This window comes from Camponotus vicinus, unplaced genomic scaffold, assembly GCF_025532165.1.
Source record: "Camponotus vicinus isolate PSW18456_S1 unplaced genomic scaffold, iyCamVici1.0 SCAF_8, whole genome shotgun sequence".
NCBI lineage: Eukaryota > Metazoa > Arthropoda > Insecta > Hymenoptera > Formicidae > Camponotus > Camponotus vicinus.
In genome coordinates, this window is record NW_028141980.1 from 19,131,744 (window position 1) to 19,145,345 (window position 13,602).

The 13,602-nt window shown below is 27.4% G+C and overlaps 2 protein-coding genes across 2 annotated transcripts; one reads left to right on the forward strand and one right to left on the reverse strand.

Moving 5' to 3' along the window:
• Positions 1–3: 3 nt before the first annotated feature.
• On the reverse strand, positions 4–4,698 carry LOC145975595 (modular serine protease-like). The gene is made up of 10 exons (XM_083106185.1): positions 4,674–4,698; positions 4,388–4,553; positions 3,815–4,011; positions 3,323–3,539; positions 3,097–3,216; positions 2,536–2,864; positions 2,000–2,122; positions 1,185–1,616; positions 559–863; positions 4–282 (listed from the first exon to the last, which is right to left on the reverse strand). Exons 1-10 carry the CDS (start codon positions 4,696–4,698, stop codon positions 178–180), a joined length of 2,019 nt encoding a protein of 672 aa, XP_082962311.1. The 3' UTR covers positions 4–177.
• A 1,459-nt stretch (positions 4,699–6,157) lies between these two features.
• On the forward strand, positions 6,158–12,956 carry LOC145975594 (transferrin-like). Its single transcript, XM_083106184.1, has 9 exons — positions 6,158–6,337; positions 8,490–8,726; positions 9,201–9,497; positions 10,173–10,333; positions 10,499–10,608; positions 11,034–11,438; positions 11,586–12,052; positions 12,206–12,321; positions 12,468–12,956. Exons 1-9 carry the CDS (start codon positions 6,277–6,279, stop codon positions 12,789–12,791), a joined length of 2,178 nt encoding a protein of 725 aa, XP_082962310.1. The 5' UTR covers positions 6,158–6,276; the 3' UTR covers positions 12,792–12,956.
• Positions 12,957–13,602: the final 646 nt, after the last annotated feature.

A 13,602-nucleotide genomic window follows, 5' to 3' on the forward strand; every position in this document is an offset into this window, starting at 1 on the left:
AAACAATACTTAATTAGTCGATATACATTTTTAAACATTCTGTATCTTTAGAGAGATACTGCGCAAATTAAATTAACTTATGTGTGTGTGTGTGTGTGTGTGTGTGTATTGATTTCTTTGATTGAAAAGCTTTTCCGAATTTATAAAGGTGCGCGCAATATTAACTTATCACTGTTTTTAAACAATAATATCATCTCTGTTTGGTTGCCGATCTCGGTCAGGTGGGCCAATTATTGGTATACTCTCGATGATCTTGTTGATCCAATCGGTATATATCGAAACCTATATATCAAATAAAGAAAATAAATAATAGTATAAAAAAATATAACAATAGTCTGAGCAGTTGTGTTTAATTGTTTTTATCTTCCTTAATAATTATATGCAAATAATAATAAATGAATGGTCATATGAATAATAATAAGATACTAAGAACTAATTTATAAAAGACATCAGATATTGCTAAAAGAAACAATTTACGGATAATTAAAGTACATATATTCTCGATATAAATTTTATTCATATTTGTTAATGATGTTTGCAATTCTATATTTAGCATACCCTAGTGAAAACAGTATAGAAATTGGGATTGCATATGCTAGTGTCCAATCTTCGTGGGCTCACAGAGACGATTCCGTGAACTTCCCAAATGCTAGAATTCAATCGTTGAAGAAGTACCAATCCTCCGCCGCTATCCCCGTTGCATACGCCAGTGCCATTTGCCCATCCGGCACAAAAGGATGTGTAAGTCAAATATTTCCAAAAATCTCTATTCTGATTTTGACGACATTCATCATCGGAAATAATTTTCATTGTAGTTACTCTTAAAACTGGACTAAATGTATCGTTCTCAGTCAATCCCATTCCTAAAATACTTTTAAGATTTCAGAAATTGTCAGGTAAAAACTGTACATGTAAATAATCAGTGCAAATAGTTATGAGAATCAATTATAATATAATACAAATAAATAATTAAACATAAGCTATAATACAAATAATTAAATAATTGAGATAAATTGTTATTAATCTAATTATTCTAATTATTTATTCAATTTTTAATATTATTAAAGAAAACTTATTTTAGACTCTTTTAAGACAAATTTTGTTTTTTTTATTTTTCCATATAAGATTGTATATATTTTTTTAATTACATCTACTAGATTTTTTTAAGCAAAATTTAAATTTACCAGCTACCAATCCAACTCTACCAGTTTCTTGGTATTCCGTCAATGTTGCATCTGAGCGCCAAGGAATACAAACGGGTCTAACAATCGAGTTAATGGTCACAGTTTCCTTCAAGATTAGCAACGCGATGTCTGAGCCGTAGTTACTCTCGTGATCTTGATACGCACTCTGTAATTTAATATTTTCTACGTCGATCACCTGCGCGTTTTCTCCTGCTTGATTTAAATCACTCGAAAGGATCCCGAAAGCAACGCGTACTGTGTCTGCCGAGGTCTTCCAAACGCAGTGGCCGGCAGTTAACACAACGCGTTCTCCTATCAACGTACCACCGCAAAAGAACTTCCATTGACCATTTTCGTGCGAGAAGAGGGTAGCTTGCCAAGGTAGTGTTTCTTCTTTTTCGATGTGCCATCCTTTTACGATCAATGGTGCCGCTAAATTTTTTTTGTATACATATAAATACAATAAATATTCTAATAATACATAGAATAATACATACAATGATAATAATAAATACAATTACATATATTTAATTTTAAATTTTCCAAAATTGTAACTTGATAAGGCATTTTAAAAATCGGAATTATACTCAGCATCAAAGAAACTACAAGGAAATGATTTTTTGCGAAACGAAAAAAATATTTTTTTATTAATCTTTCTGGTATATCGATTGCCGAACCTGTGGAATCTCTTATCCCGCAGATAGGAATACAACTCAAAAATGGTTGGCTCCACGTGCCGTCATGAAGGCATATAGCGCTAGCCGATCCTCTGCGACGTTCATAGAATGCCGGACATTCAAGAAAAACTCGCGTACTGACTGGAAGGGCTTGATCGCAAGGTAACCATCCTTCGTGAGGACCCCACATCGCCTTACATCGTTTAATCGCACCGTATGCTTCAAAAGGCGGCGGGCATGTTATTTCTTCGATTTCGTTTTCTGAAATATGCATATTACATATGGCCAAATATAGTGGTGAATCATAAGCAATAAACAAGTATCGTTAGATAATTATTAAAAAATATTTTAATTGGCATATTTAGAGAGAGATCACAGTATTATAAAATCAAATAAATATCAAATAATTATACATTGTTTCTTTCAAAATAAGTATTATAAGTAACAATATTTATTTTGTACTTTTTATTCGCTTTTCTTTACGAAAAAATATTTTTTCATTGTGCCATAATTTTTATTAAATATATACAATTTCTATTATATATATATATATATATATATATATATATATATATATATATATACATCTTTTTATAAAATGTTATCTATATTATAAATAAAAATTACTTCACAATTATTTTGATGCCGATTATAAAAAAATTAAAATTACTTACTAAGAGCACAATTTGGAATACTGGGAAACCACTGGTTACTTTGGCAATAAATTCTATTAGCACCTTGCAAAGAACTTTCAATGTCGCAAGTATAGTCGAGCCATGTAAGTTCGGGAACAATATCGCCTGGTCGACATCTTGAACATCCGCTCACATTATAATGCGTTCCTGCTTTTGCAGCGGGCAATCGGCAAGCACCTTCAGGCAGCGTTATCGCGCATAAAGACTCGTCCTCGTCACTCCAGTCGTAACAATTTAACCGAGAATTACATTTCAATTCCGGTCGAATGCATCCGCCGTAAGCGCAACGAAACCAATTTTCAGGACATCTATAGAAAATTTTAATGAATCTATTGTTTTGTCTTGTAATATGAATAGTTTCCACATTCTAAACGAAAATGTTTTGCTAATAAACTCTTTTATTTTCATACACAATAATACATATGTAAAAATTTGATCTTTTTTATAAAGTAATTGTTCCTAAAAACTGATTCTAAAATTTGTAAGCAGGAAATTGAAAAGTGGTATTGAATTTAAATCGAATATTTTTAAAATACGTACTCACGTATTTTGCACATTTTTGAACTCTCATCAGATGCATCTGTACAATGTCGAATACCATCGCATATTTTAGCTATTGATAGGCACTGCTGTCTATTTTCACATAAAAATTCTTCGTCTCTACGCAAATAGAAAATGAATAATTTGAATTTTGACATATATATATGTGCCAATATACATAACTATTAAATTAATAAAACATCAATAAATCAATTAATTAACCAACCGGCATTTATATTGTGAGCATTTTTCACCTTCGCAATTAATAGCCGCACACATATTTGAATCTTCGTCGGTACCGTCGATGCAATCTTTGATACCGTCGCAAATCACTTCTTGATAAATACAACCTCCATATAAACAACGGAATGTATATTCGGGACATGGGTACTCGCGACAAATTGTTGCGTTTTCATCGCTTTCATCCGAGCAATCTTTATATCCTGATAGAAATATATATATATTTATATAATAAATTTATTTCTAATTTTTATATCCAATTTTTATAATATTATCGCAAATTAGAGAATCTGAAGGTATCAATTTTATGCTCGGTCGATTAAATTAAATCAATCAAAAATCTAGATTATATCTATTCTAATTTATAACGCAGAGTATTTTTCATGCGAATTGTCTTGTAACCATAAAGATATTAAAATTTAACACTTTCTCCAAGCTGGAATAGGATATTGTTGAAATCAATGTGACAAATACAGACCGTTGCACACATCGTCGAGAGATATGCACTCTCGTTGAATGGTAGAACATTGAAACTCTTTATCGGAACAAATATCGTTAGGATTTCGATCGCAAGCGATCTCATCGCTAGCGTCCACGCAATCTACCAAACCGTTGCATCGCGCTGTACGATTTACGCAAGCGCCATAACTGCATCTGTACATATTCATGGGACATCTAAAGAAAAAAGAGAAATTTCTGTGATGACAAAAAACTTCCAAAGTGAATTGACTTTAGAACATTATCAATATATTTTGTTAATCGTATTATAATGAGAAAATATGATATAAATATAGATTTGATATTTTCTCGTTATTAATGAAAGTTTAAAACATATGCGCGCATACACACACACAATTAGTCACAGAATTAAATACTGAATAATAAATATGATTGAACGATGAAATATGATTTATTACGTACTATTTTAAAAAATTATAGGGAAAACATATTTACAGATTTTAATTTTACCTTTAATAAAAAAAAGTCACTTTGCACTATCCTTTATTATATAATAATATTAATGAAAAAATTAATGTTAATATCTTCTTACACAACATGACGGCACAGTGTAGCAACTTCATCCGAAGAATCAGGGCAATGAGGAATTCCATCGCAAATATTCACTAATGATATTACAGTAGCATCCACGCAAATAAATGTCAATGATGAATATATTTGGCCATTTTCTTCCATAATAACGCATATTCTGTTAAATCCTATTTGCGAAAGTTAACGATTGTCATAATTATATCACAGCATATATTAACGATATCGTTAATGGTATCGTTATGACGCATTTAGTCATACTACATCTACTTTATTACATGTAACTATACCAAAAATCACTATAATCAGTATCATTAATGCGATCATTTTTTAAGAATTATTAATATTTGTGAAAATTATTCTCCTCGTAGACTTATGCGAAAATGTGTAAGCCATCGTTTCTATATGTACTTGTAATTATACCTAGTAATTATTCTGATACTCGTCTATGCATAATTTTTATAGCAGTATGAAAAATTGAGTTCTTTTGTTCATCTAATGATAATGAGACATTGCATGAATGTTATCTTATTATCAAGAACAAAAACGTGTAGGTTATAAAATATCTGTACGCATAATATTATGCTTATTTGTAATTAATAAAGATACCTTTACATTAATTATTTTTTTTCTATTATCTTTGTTGGGTAATAATTGAAAGATTCGAAATTGGAATAGAGTAAATTTATAATTTGAATAATTTATTTTATAAATGCAATTTGTTTAATAAATTTTATAAATATATAGTTTTATATAGTTTTTGTCTTTATTCATGTTTTTTCTCAATTGTTAAAACTTTTGTATTTTATATTTTATTATATACATATGATACGGGTTTAATCAATTATCTCTTTCTTTTGTATTTAATCAAATAAAATCACCCTCAATATCTTATTATTATAATTGTAAAAAATTGTTTACATTGATAATCTTGTTGGCCAAATTTTTGTATACATACTTATAAATGCATCTTAACAGAAACGGATATTAGTATTTATCTTGTTTAGATTGCCAATCTGAAGCAAAATGTACAGATTTAAATTCAATTAACGAACGTTACTCTTTCGAAGAAGCGTCCGCATTTAGTCATCAACGTATTAACTGCTTTCGTGGAAAGTTATCGTCATTTGATAAGCGAAATAATATGTACTATACTTGCGTATCTTATAATACAGTATCATGTCGCACGCATCAGCGTCTTGTGTTACAACGTAATTAAAGCTAATGCGTATATGATAAAATTCCAAAAATGTTTATTGCAAATTTTGGCGAGAAAATAAAACACAATGATAGAAGGAGATTTAAAAATAAAAAGTCAATGTAAAAACATGATTTAATTTAATTAAATTATGCACATGCCTAGAATTACATATAATTATAATTACAACTTGAACTTATTAATTAATATAATATAAGAGTTTTTCCTTATTTGCAATTATAATTCGAGGTGTAAAATTATATGAAAAATTAGAAGAAAATTATATGAAATTAGAATTAATTAGTATTTTTTAGAATTCTTCTTATATGACATAAATGAAATTGTATATAGAATTTTATACATTGTAGAATTCTATCGAAAATTCGTGTCTTGTGAGTTTCACATTATAAATTATTTGAAATGGATTTGTGAATGTACCATATTGTTCCCACGATCGTTGATTCACATTTTGCGTCAACAGTCCTTGAAGGATAGGGCAATGCGATTGCAAAATCACATAACAGTGCATGTATATACAGGGCGTGTACGTTCGTTATCGGAATCTTCTTATCATTCGGTTCGTGTGAAGAGACATATGCGGCACACCTAGTTCCGCTTCTGCTATCCACGTTAGAAAGAAGATTCAATTGCTGTGGCAGTTTGTATCAAACTGTTGCTGGATTGACTTCAGATCGATGATGAAAAATATCGTTTGGATTAGTCTCCTTCTTGGAGTCGCATATGCGCAACAGGAATGTAAGTCAACTTAATTTGCTAATAGATATTATCTATTTTTGCTCTTTTACTAAAATTATGTATCTACTAAAAAGTTATGATAAATTTGCTACATCTTTACATATTTTGTGGGGCTCGATTCTATGATAATAATCTATGAATTCCATGTAAACTTTAAAAATACAATCTAACAACTATATAATAAATTAAAATTAAATAATGAATGTTGTAATGTACATTGTATATTGTATTAAAAAATGAATATTGTATGTGTATATATATATATATATATATATATATATATATATATATATATATCTATAACATGTGTGATCTCTATATATACCAGCTAATTTAATAAACTTTTAAAAATATATTATATAATATTATATATAATATTATATTTATAATAGTTATTTGATAGTAAATGTATATAAAATAATATTAAATATAAAATAATATTAAATATATGTGCATTTAATTTTTATCATATTTTTTCTGAAATATTCTGAAAATAAATTAGTTGTTTTGCGTATCATAAATTTTATATCGGATAGCAAAGTCTGATTCATTACGTATTGATAAGGAAATCGCTATAGTATTGCTCATAACATATATTATAGCATTAGAGAATTATAAAAAAATGTGTAACACTTTAAATAATTTATGATATATTTATGATATATTATAAATATATCATACAATAAATCTTTAAATCACTATTTTCTTTTTCAATTTTAAAATATGGATAAATAAAGATTCTAAGCATAATGTCAAGTATAGTTGACATAATATATAATAGTATTTGTTTAAAGGAAAATTGAGAAAGAAATAAAAACAATCTATATGTGACGCTAAAAATTATATATTTTTATGTGTATGCAAAAATAAAAAATAATTTCTAAAAGATATTTTGTGGGAGAAATGTGTTAATTATTTTCTTATAATAGAAGAAAAAGAAGATAAATTAAAAAATATATATATATGTATACATTAAATAATAGATTTTTGTTCCATTATATTGAAAGTTATTATTATTTGAAATATATGATTAAATTTTAAAAAGTTTGAATAAGAAATTTATGATATTTATGAACATTTATGGAGGATCATATTCCTTTTGTATTATTAGACACTATCAAGCAATAGATAAATAGATATCTTGATAATGATTAAATGATAATTTCAATGAAATTGATATAATCTCATCGATGTGCATTACGTTTATTTTTAATATGATGAATACGTTTTTAATAATTGTATAATGCATTTTTATATCAATGAGAATATATATTTATGTCAATTTTAATATTATTATGCGTAACGCTATGAACGCGTAAAATTGTTATGATAAAAATTTGATAAAAGAATTTTTGAAAGAAAGGGAATATGAAGCACATGTGAATCAGATCACTAAGGAAAGTGTATTAAAATTTTGAAAAGTAAAAATTATCATTTTAAATATAAATGATATTGTAGTCGTATTACAAATTAATTATCAGTGTATAAATAAATATTAGAAATATCATATATATTACAATGTTAATTTTATATAATTTTACACTTAATTGTTTTAAACTTATTAATTGTTTTAACTTATTAATTATTTTAATTTATTACTGTCATGTAAAAATTTGAAATTTATTGTCCATTACTTGTAATAATTGATATGTAAATAAATATATTAAATATATATGTATATAAATAAATAATTGTAAATGTAGCAGTAAAAATTAATAAAACAATAATGTAATATTGATTTTTAAACAAAAATCAAATATATTTTGAGTAAAAATCAAATGATATTTCACTAAATAGACATTAGAGAAAAAAAGGCCGTTTATTATCACTTTTTATAAGTTAAGAAGTCAGACAACCTTTATTTTACTTCTATATAACATCATAGTTTTTTTTAAAGAGAGAGATTAATTTACTATCAATTATACATATTAATTTAAAAATTTGAATTTATCATATATATTTAAATCAACCTTATTATAATTATCTTTTTCATTCAACTTTTGTTATTTTTAAAGCTTTCAGCATTTTATTAATTTATATATTGAAAATACATACTCAAAAATACACGAAAACTTTTACTTCTAGTTTTACGAATACCAAGAAGATTCGTCAATAATTCAATTTATGCACCGATCAATTCACGGTTTTTCAGATAAATTCTGCGCGCCTATAGATACAATAAGTGATGACGCGTGTTATGCTCTACAACGAGGAGAAAGTAAAGTGTCATGTTTGCGTGTAACGGACAGCGCTGAATGCGCTATTCGCTTAGCTCAAGGAAAGGCCGATTTCGGCGTTTTCAATGCAGAAGAACTCTTGTTGGCATATCAATTTTACCCGTTGGATTTCTTGCCTATTTTTCAATTGAGACATAGGGAAAGGCAGGAAGGTAATACAAAGTTTTAAAAACTTTTTGCGACAAGATGCAAAAAGATTGTATTTAATTATTTTTTAGTGCAATGCTATTATATGTTTTAATTATCCGCGCAAATAAAAACCAAATAAAAGTAAGAAAAAAATTGCACCATTTAAAAAAATAAATATAATGTACAAACAATTTGTCTCTTAAAATCATCTTCAAAGTGATTTTAAGATCATTAATGTTTTTTCAAGTACATATTCTTAACTTAAGTGTTATAATATACTGATATCACAGAATTTAATGGTTTATTATTATTTTACTTATGTATTTTAGTGATATTTTGAATGTGTGTAAATTTCATTTTAGGTAGAATATATATATATAATATAGATGTGAATTATTACTATGGAATAAATCAAAACTCTTTGAAAATATTCGTTCCTTGTGCGTACTTTAATAATTTTTTATCTTTTTCTTAAATATATAATCTAACTTTTACAGAGGAATTTGAATTTCAAACGGTGGCAGTGGTTCCCGCAGATTTAACGCAAAAGGCTGTTAGTCCTGATGAACGCCTCAAACAATTAAAAAATGGTGGCTTTTGCCATCCTGGTTTTAGTAAATCTCAATGGTGGAATGATTACGTTCTCAAATATTTTGAAAAGACGGTAATTTTTCCGCATTGCCAAGATAATGTAACTGTCATCGAAAATGAGATCAGAAGTCTTAGAGATTTCTTCGGAAAAGCTTGTAGACCAGGTGAATGGACTGCTGACAGTTCCATCGATCAAGAATTAAGTAAGTCGAGAGATTCATATTAAAAAAAAAATTTAAGTAAATCGATATTACAACATTTACATATTATAAAGATTAATATAATTTTGACATTGAGAAAGGAGAGAGAGAGAGAGAGAGAGAGAGAAAGAAAATTGAAATTCAATCATATTTGCTTTGAATCACTGGAAGTTGCTTTTGAAAGATATTTCTGAGATCTATTATTTTAAAATATAACATACACCGTAGTTTGCAGAATCCACATATATACTGCCTTTATTTTCTAAATAATAGCAAAAATTATAGCGAATTTAATTGGATGTATGTATTGATGCACATTAAAGGCTTTCACATAGAATTTTTTTACAATAACATAAGTAATAAAATAGAAGAAAATTATTATTACGAGTTATTATTAAATATTATTATTGAATATAAATAATGTGTCAAACTGAATTGATACAAGATTTGAGCTAATTCAACTTAATCTGAACTATCTTAATTTAATAAAACTATCTCTTTTTTCATTGATTAATATTGTATTTATTTTTGCACAAGAAGTCGTTTTTTAATTATTGTATTATGTCTTTTGAATAATTAATGCTTTTAATTACGAATTTTGTTAAGTTTTGTTAGTAGTTTTCAAAAAATTAACGCGCACGAGTAATGTAATTATATTTATTATTTTTCTCTTCGCAGAAAATAAGTATCCAGAATTATGCGCTCTTTGTGATAATCAAGCAACTTGTAGTTACAACAATAAGGAAAAACATGGACATTTCGGAGCAATGGAATGCCTAGCTCGTCGTGATGGTAAAGTCGCATATGTAGCGCTCAACTATGTTCGTGAATATTTCAAAGTAAGTGAAAGATTTGTTTTCAGGAAACGAATGTATTTCATCTCAGTTTTTGAAATTATTTGACATAAGAGTCACTGTATTAATTTATTTATATTTGTGTTTATTATTTGTAATTATAATGAGTTTTTTTATTGCTATTCAAACATTATTCTACATATGTTTCAGACAAATGCGACGTTCCAATTTTTATGTCCAAATGGTAATATTCTTCCTTTAACCACCGAAACTCCTTGTGCATGGCTTAAACAACCATGGAGCGTCGTCGCAGCTAGAAAGTAAGCGAACAACGATATTTGTAATTTGCATTAATTTACACAAAAGGAATTAGGGGGAAAAAATATTTTAAAGTAATTTTTTTCATTTTGCATCTAGCTTTTTAAGTTATATGTGTATGCAAGAATTTAGAAAGAAATACACAAGAAAGATTCAAAACTTGAAAACAACTTATGTAGTCGATGATTAAATACATTTTACGTAAAAATAAATTCTTTTTTAATTTATACTTTAATAAATTTATTTTTTACACAATGTAATAGTACTTATATTTACTTAGAAAATATCTAGAGATACTTATATTTATATCAAGGGGAAAATTAATGCGATACGACTTTTACTGAAAATTATTTTATACAAATAATAGATCTTTTTTTTTAATAATCTGCTTGATTATGTTTTGTTCAAAAATCTTTTTACTTTTTAGGGAAATTGCAAAAGCTCTTAAAATTGATTTGTGGAAATGGCTGAAACCATCATTACCATTTGGACTTAAAGAAAACAATTGGGAAATTGCTTTAAATAAAATTATACAAGAAGATAGCCGGGCTTTCAACCTTACGGAAATGTCTTTGGCTACGTACTTAAGTCAAGGAAGAGAAATAGATATCTTAAACATTGAGACCTGCGGTAAAACTATTCGTTGGTGCACGATTGGTGATTTGGAGACTAATAAATGCAGATGGATGGCGAGAGCAGCGAGAGCACTCGATGTACAACCGAACATTTCCTGTAGCAAATCAAATTCCACATTTGAATGTTTTCGCGATATAGCTGAAGATCGAGCAGATATAATCACTATCGATTCTAACTATGGTTACCTGGCGCGAACGTAAGCGAAAATTTTAGAATATATATATATATATATATATATATATATATATATATATATATATATACATATAATAAAACGTTAAGTAAAACAGTTATAAAAAAATTTATTACACATTATTTAATATTCTTTTTTACATTTATGTAGCGTTTACGGCCTATCAACGATCCTGTATAGTGAAACTGAAACGGACAAAAATAGCGTGATAATTGCGGTAGTCCGCGAACCTAAGGATAACAATTATCCAATAAAAAATTTTCACGACCTAAGAAATCTAAAAGCATGTTTTCCAGAATACGGTGGAATTGGTTGGTTAAATTTTATCAATGTCGCAAGATCGAATGGCATTATTTCATCCAAGTCCTGTGATTATCCATTATTGGTGTCCAAACTGTTGGCTGGCGCTTGTAGTCCTGGGATAGAAGACACCGATCATACGCGCACTCCTATTTCTGCAGATGTATCGTCAAAGTTTTGTTCAGCATGTCGATATCAAAATAATACCTCTTGTGCAGTAAACGAAACTAATCGCTATTATAGTGATGAAGGAGCCATGAGATGTCTTAGCGAAGGCGCCGGTGATATTGCATTCGTTGATGCGGCAAATATTATCGGTATCAAACAACATAATTTTTTAAATATATAATATATTATAAATATATAATCGGTAAAAGATTATCTATTTCTACAGATATACAATAAAAAAGATTGAAAACGTTTATATATAAGTTTAAGTTTAAAATATTTACAACTAATTATTATTTTAGAGAAAACCATCGATTCGAATATGTACCGTATCTTGTGTAAAAATGGAAGTTTGGCTGAAACTCCAGGATTCAAATTTGACGAATTTTGCGCATTATCAGTAACAATTGATAGCGAAGTAGGTATAATTTTTTAAAAATTATTTAATTTATATACATATATACATATATTTAATATATGTGTGTGTGTGTGTGCGCGCGCGCGTACGTCTATATATCTGTTGCGCAGTGTATAAAAACAAATAAATTGCAATGTTTCTTTCAGCTTGTTGGTCGCAAAAACGATACGCAAATTTCTAGAACCGATACTTTTCTGGCTTTACTGAAACTAGAAAATTGGTTAGGATACCGCGTAAGCCCTCGGAGACCAATTCACATTTATGGTCCATTCAACGGCACGTTTAATCTCCTCTTCAAAGATTCCACGTCTGGTTTAGTTTCTACATCATCGATGAAGAAATCAGTGCTTGCTTATAAAGAGCTTTTTAGTCACGTAGACGAGTGCTCGACTGGTTCTTTTGCAGCCACTGCTAATTTCGTCCTTGTTATTCTAATTACTCTTTATCACTTTTTTTTCAGCCATAATTAATTATACATTATTAATTTAACTTTATACGCGACTATCACTATGTATTTTCAATTATAATTATTTAACATTGACCAACTTTTATACCATTTAAAAGATAAAAGTGTCACCACTATTTTCCTTTATATTATAAAATAGAAAATAAAAACAAACATTATTACTTTTCTATTCATCGAAATTTCCATTTATTTTTTCTTAATTTTTTAATGTACATATGAATATACATGTAATAATTTTTTATCTTTTGAAGACTTCGTTACGTTGGACAGGAGAATTTATTTTAGGCTTAATATTATATATATTTAACTTATAATATTATATATTTAACTTAAATATATATATATATATATATATATATATATATATATATATATATATATATAGTTATACAGTTATATATATATATAAAAATATATATATATGTATATGTATATATATATATATATGTATATATATATATATATATATATATATATATATATATATATATATATATATATATATAATATATATGCCAATATACGTGGGCGTAAATAGAAGCATGATATCGGCATTGGTATTTTCATTGTATTAAATGACAATTCAATTTGTGATTGCCGTTTGATTTATCAATCAAATTTTTTTGAAAGTTTTGATTGTCACACATACATTTACTACTAAGAGCATTATAATTGAATCGGCTCTTCTCTCAGCCAATCAAAAGTGCATGATATTCAAATTACTAAAATTACTTATTTTTAATTACTTTTAAAATTACTTTATATTATATCTTTGATTATCTTTTAAAAAACGATTAACTCTTATTATGTAATCA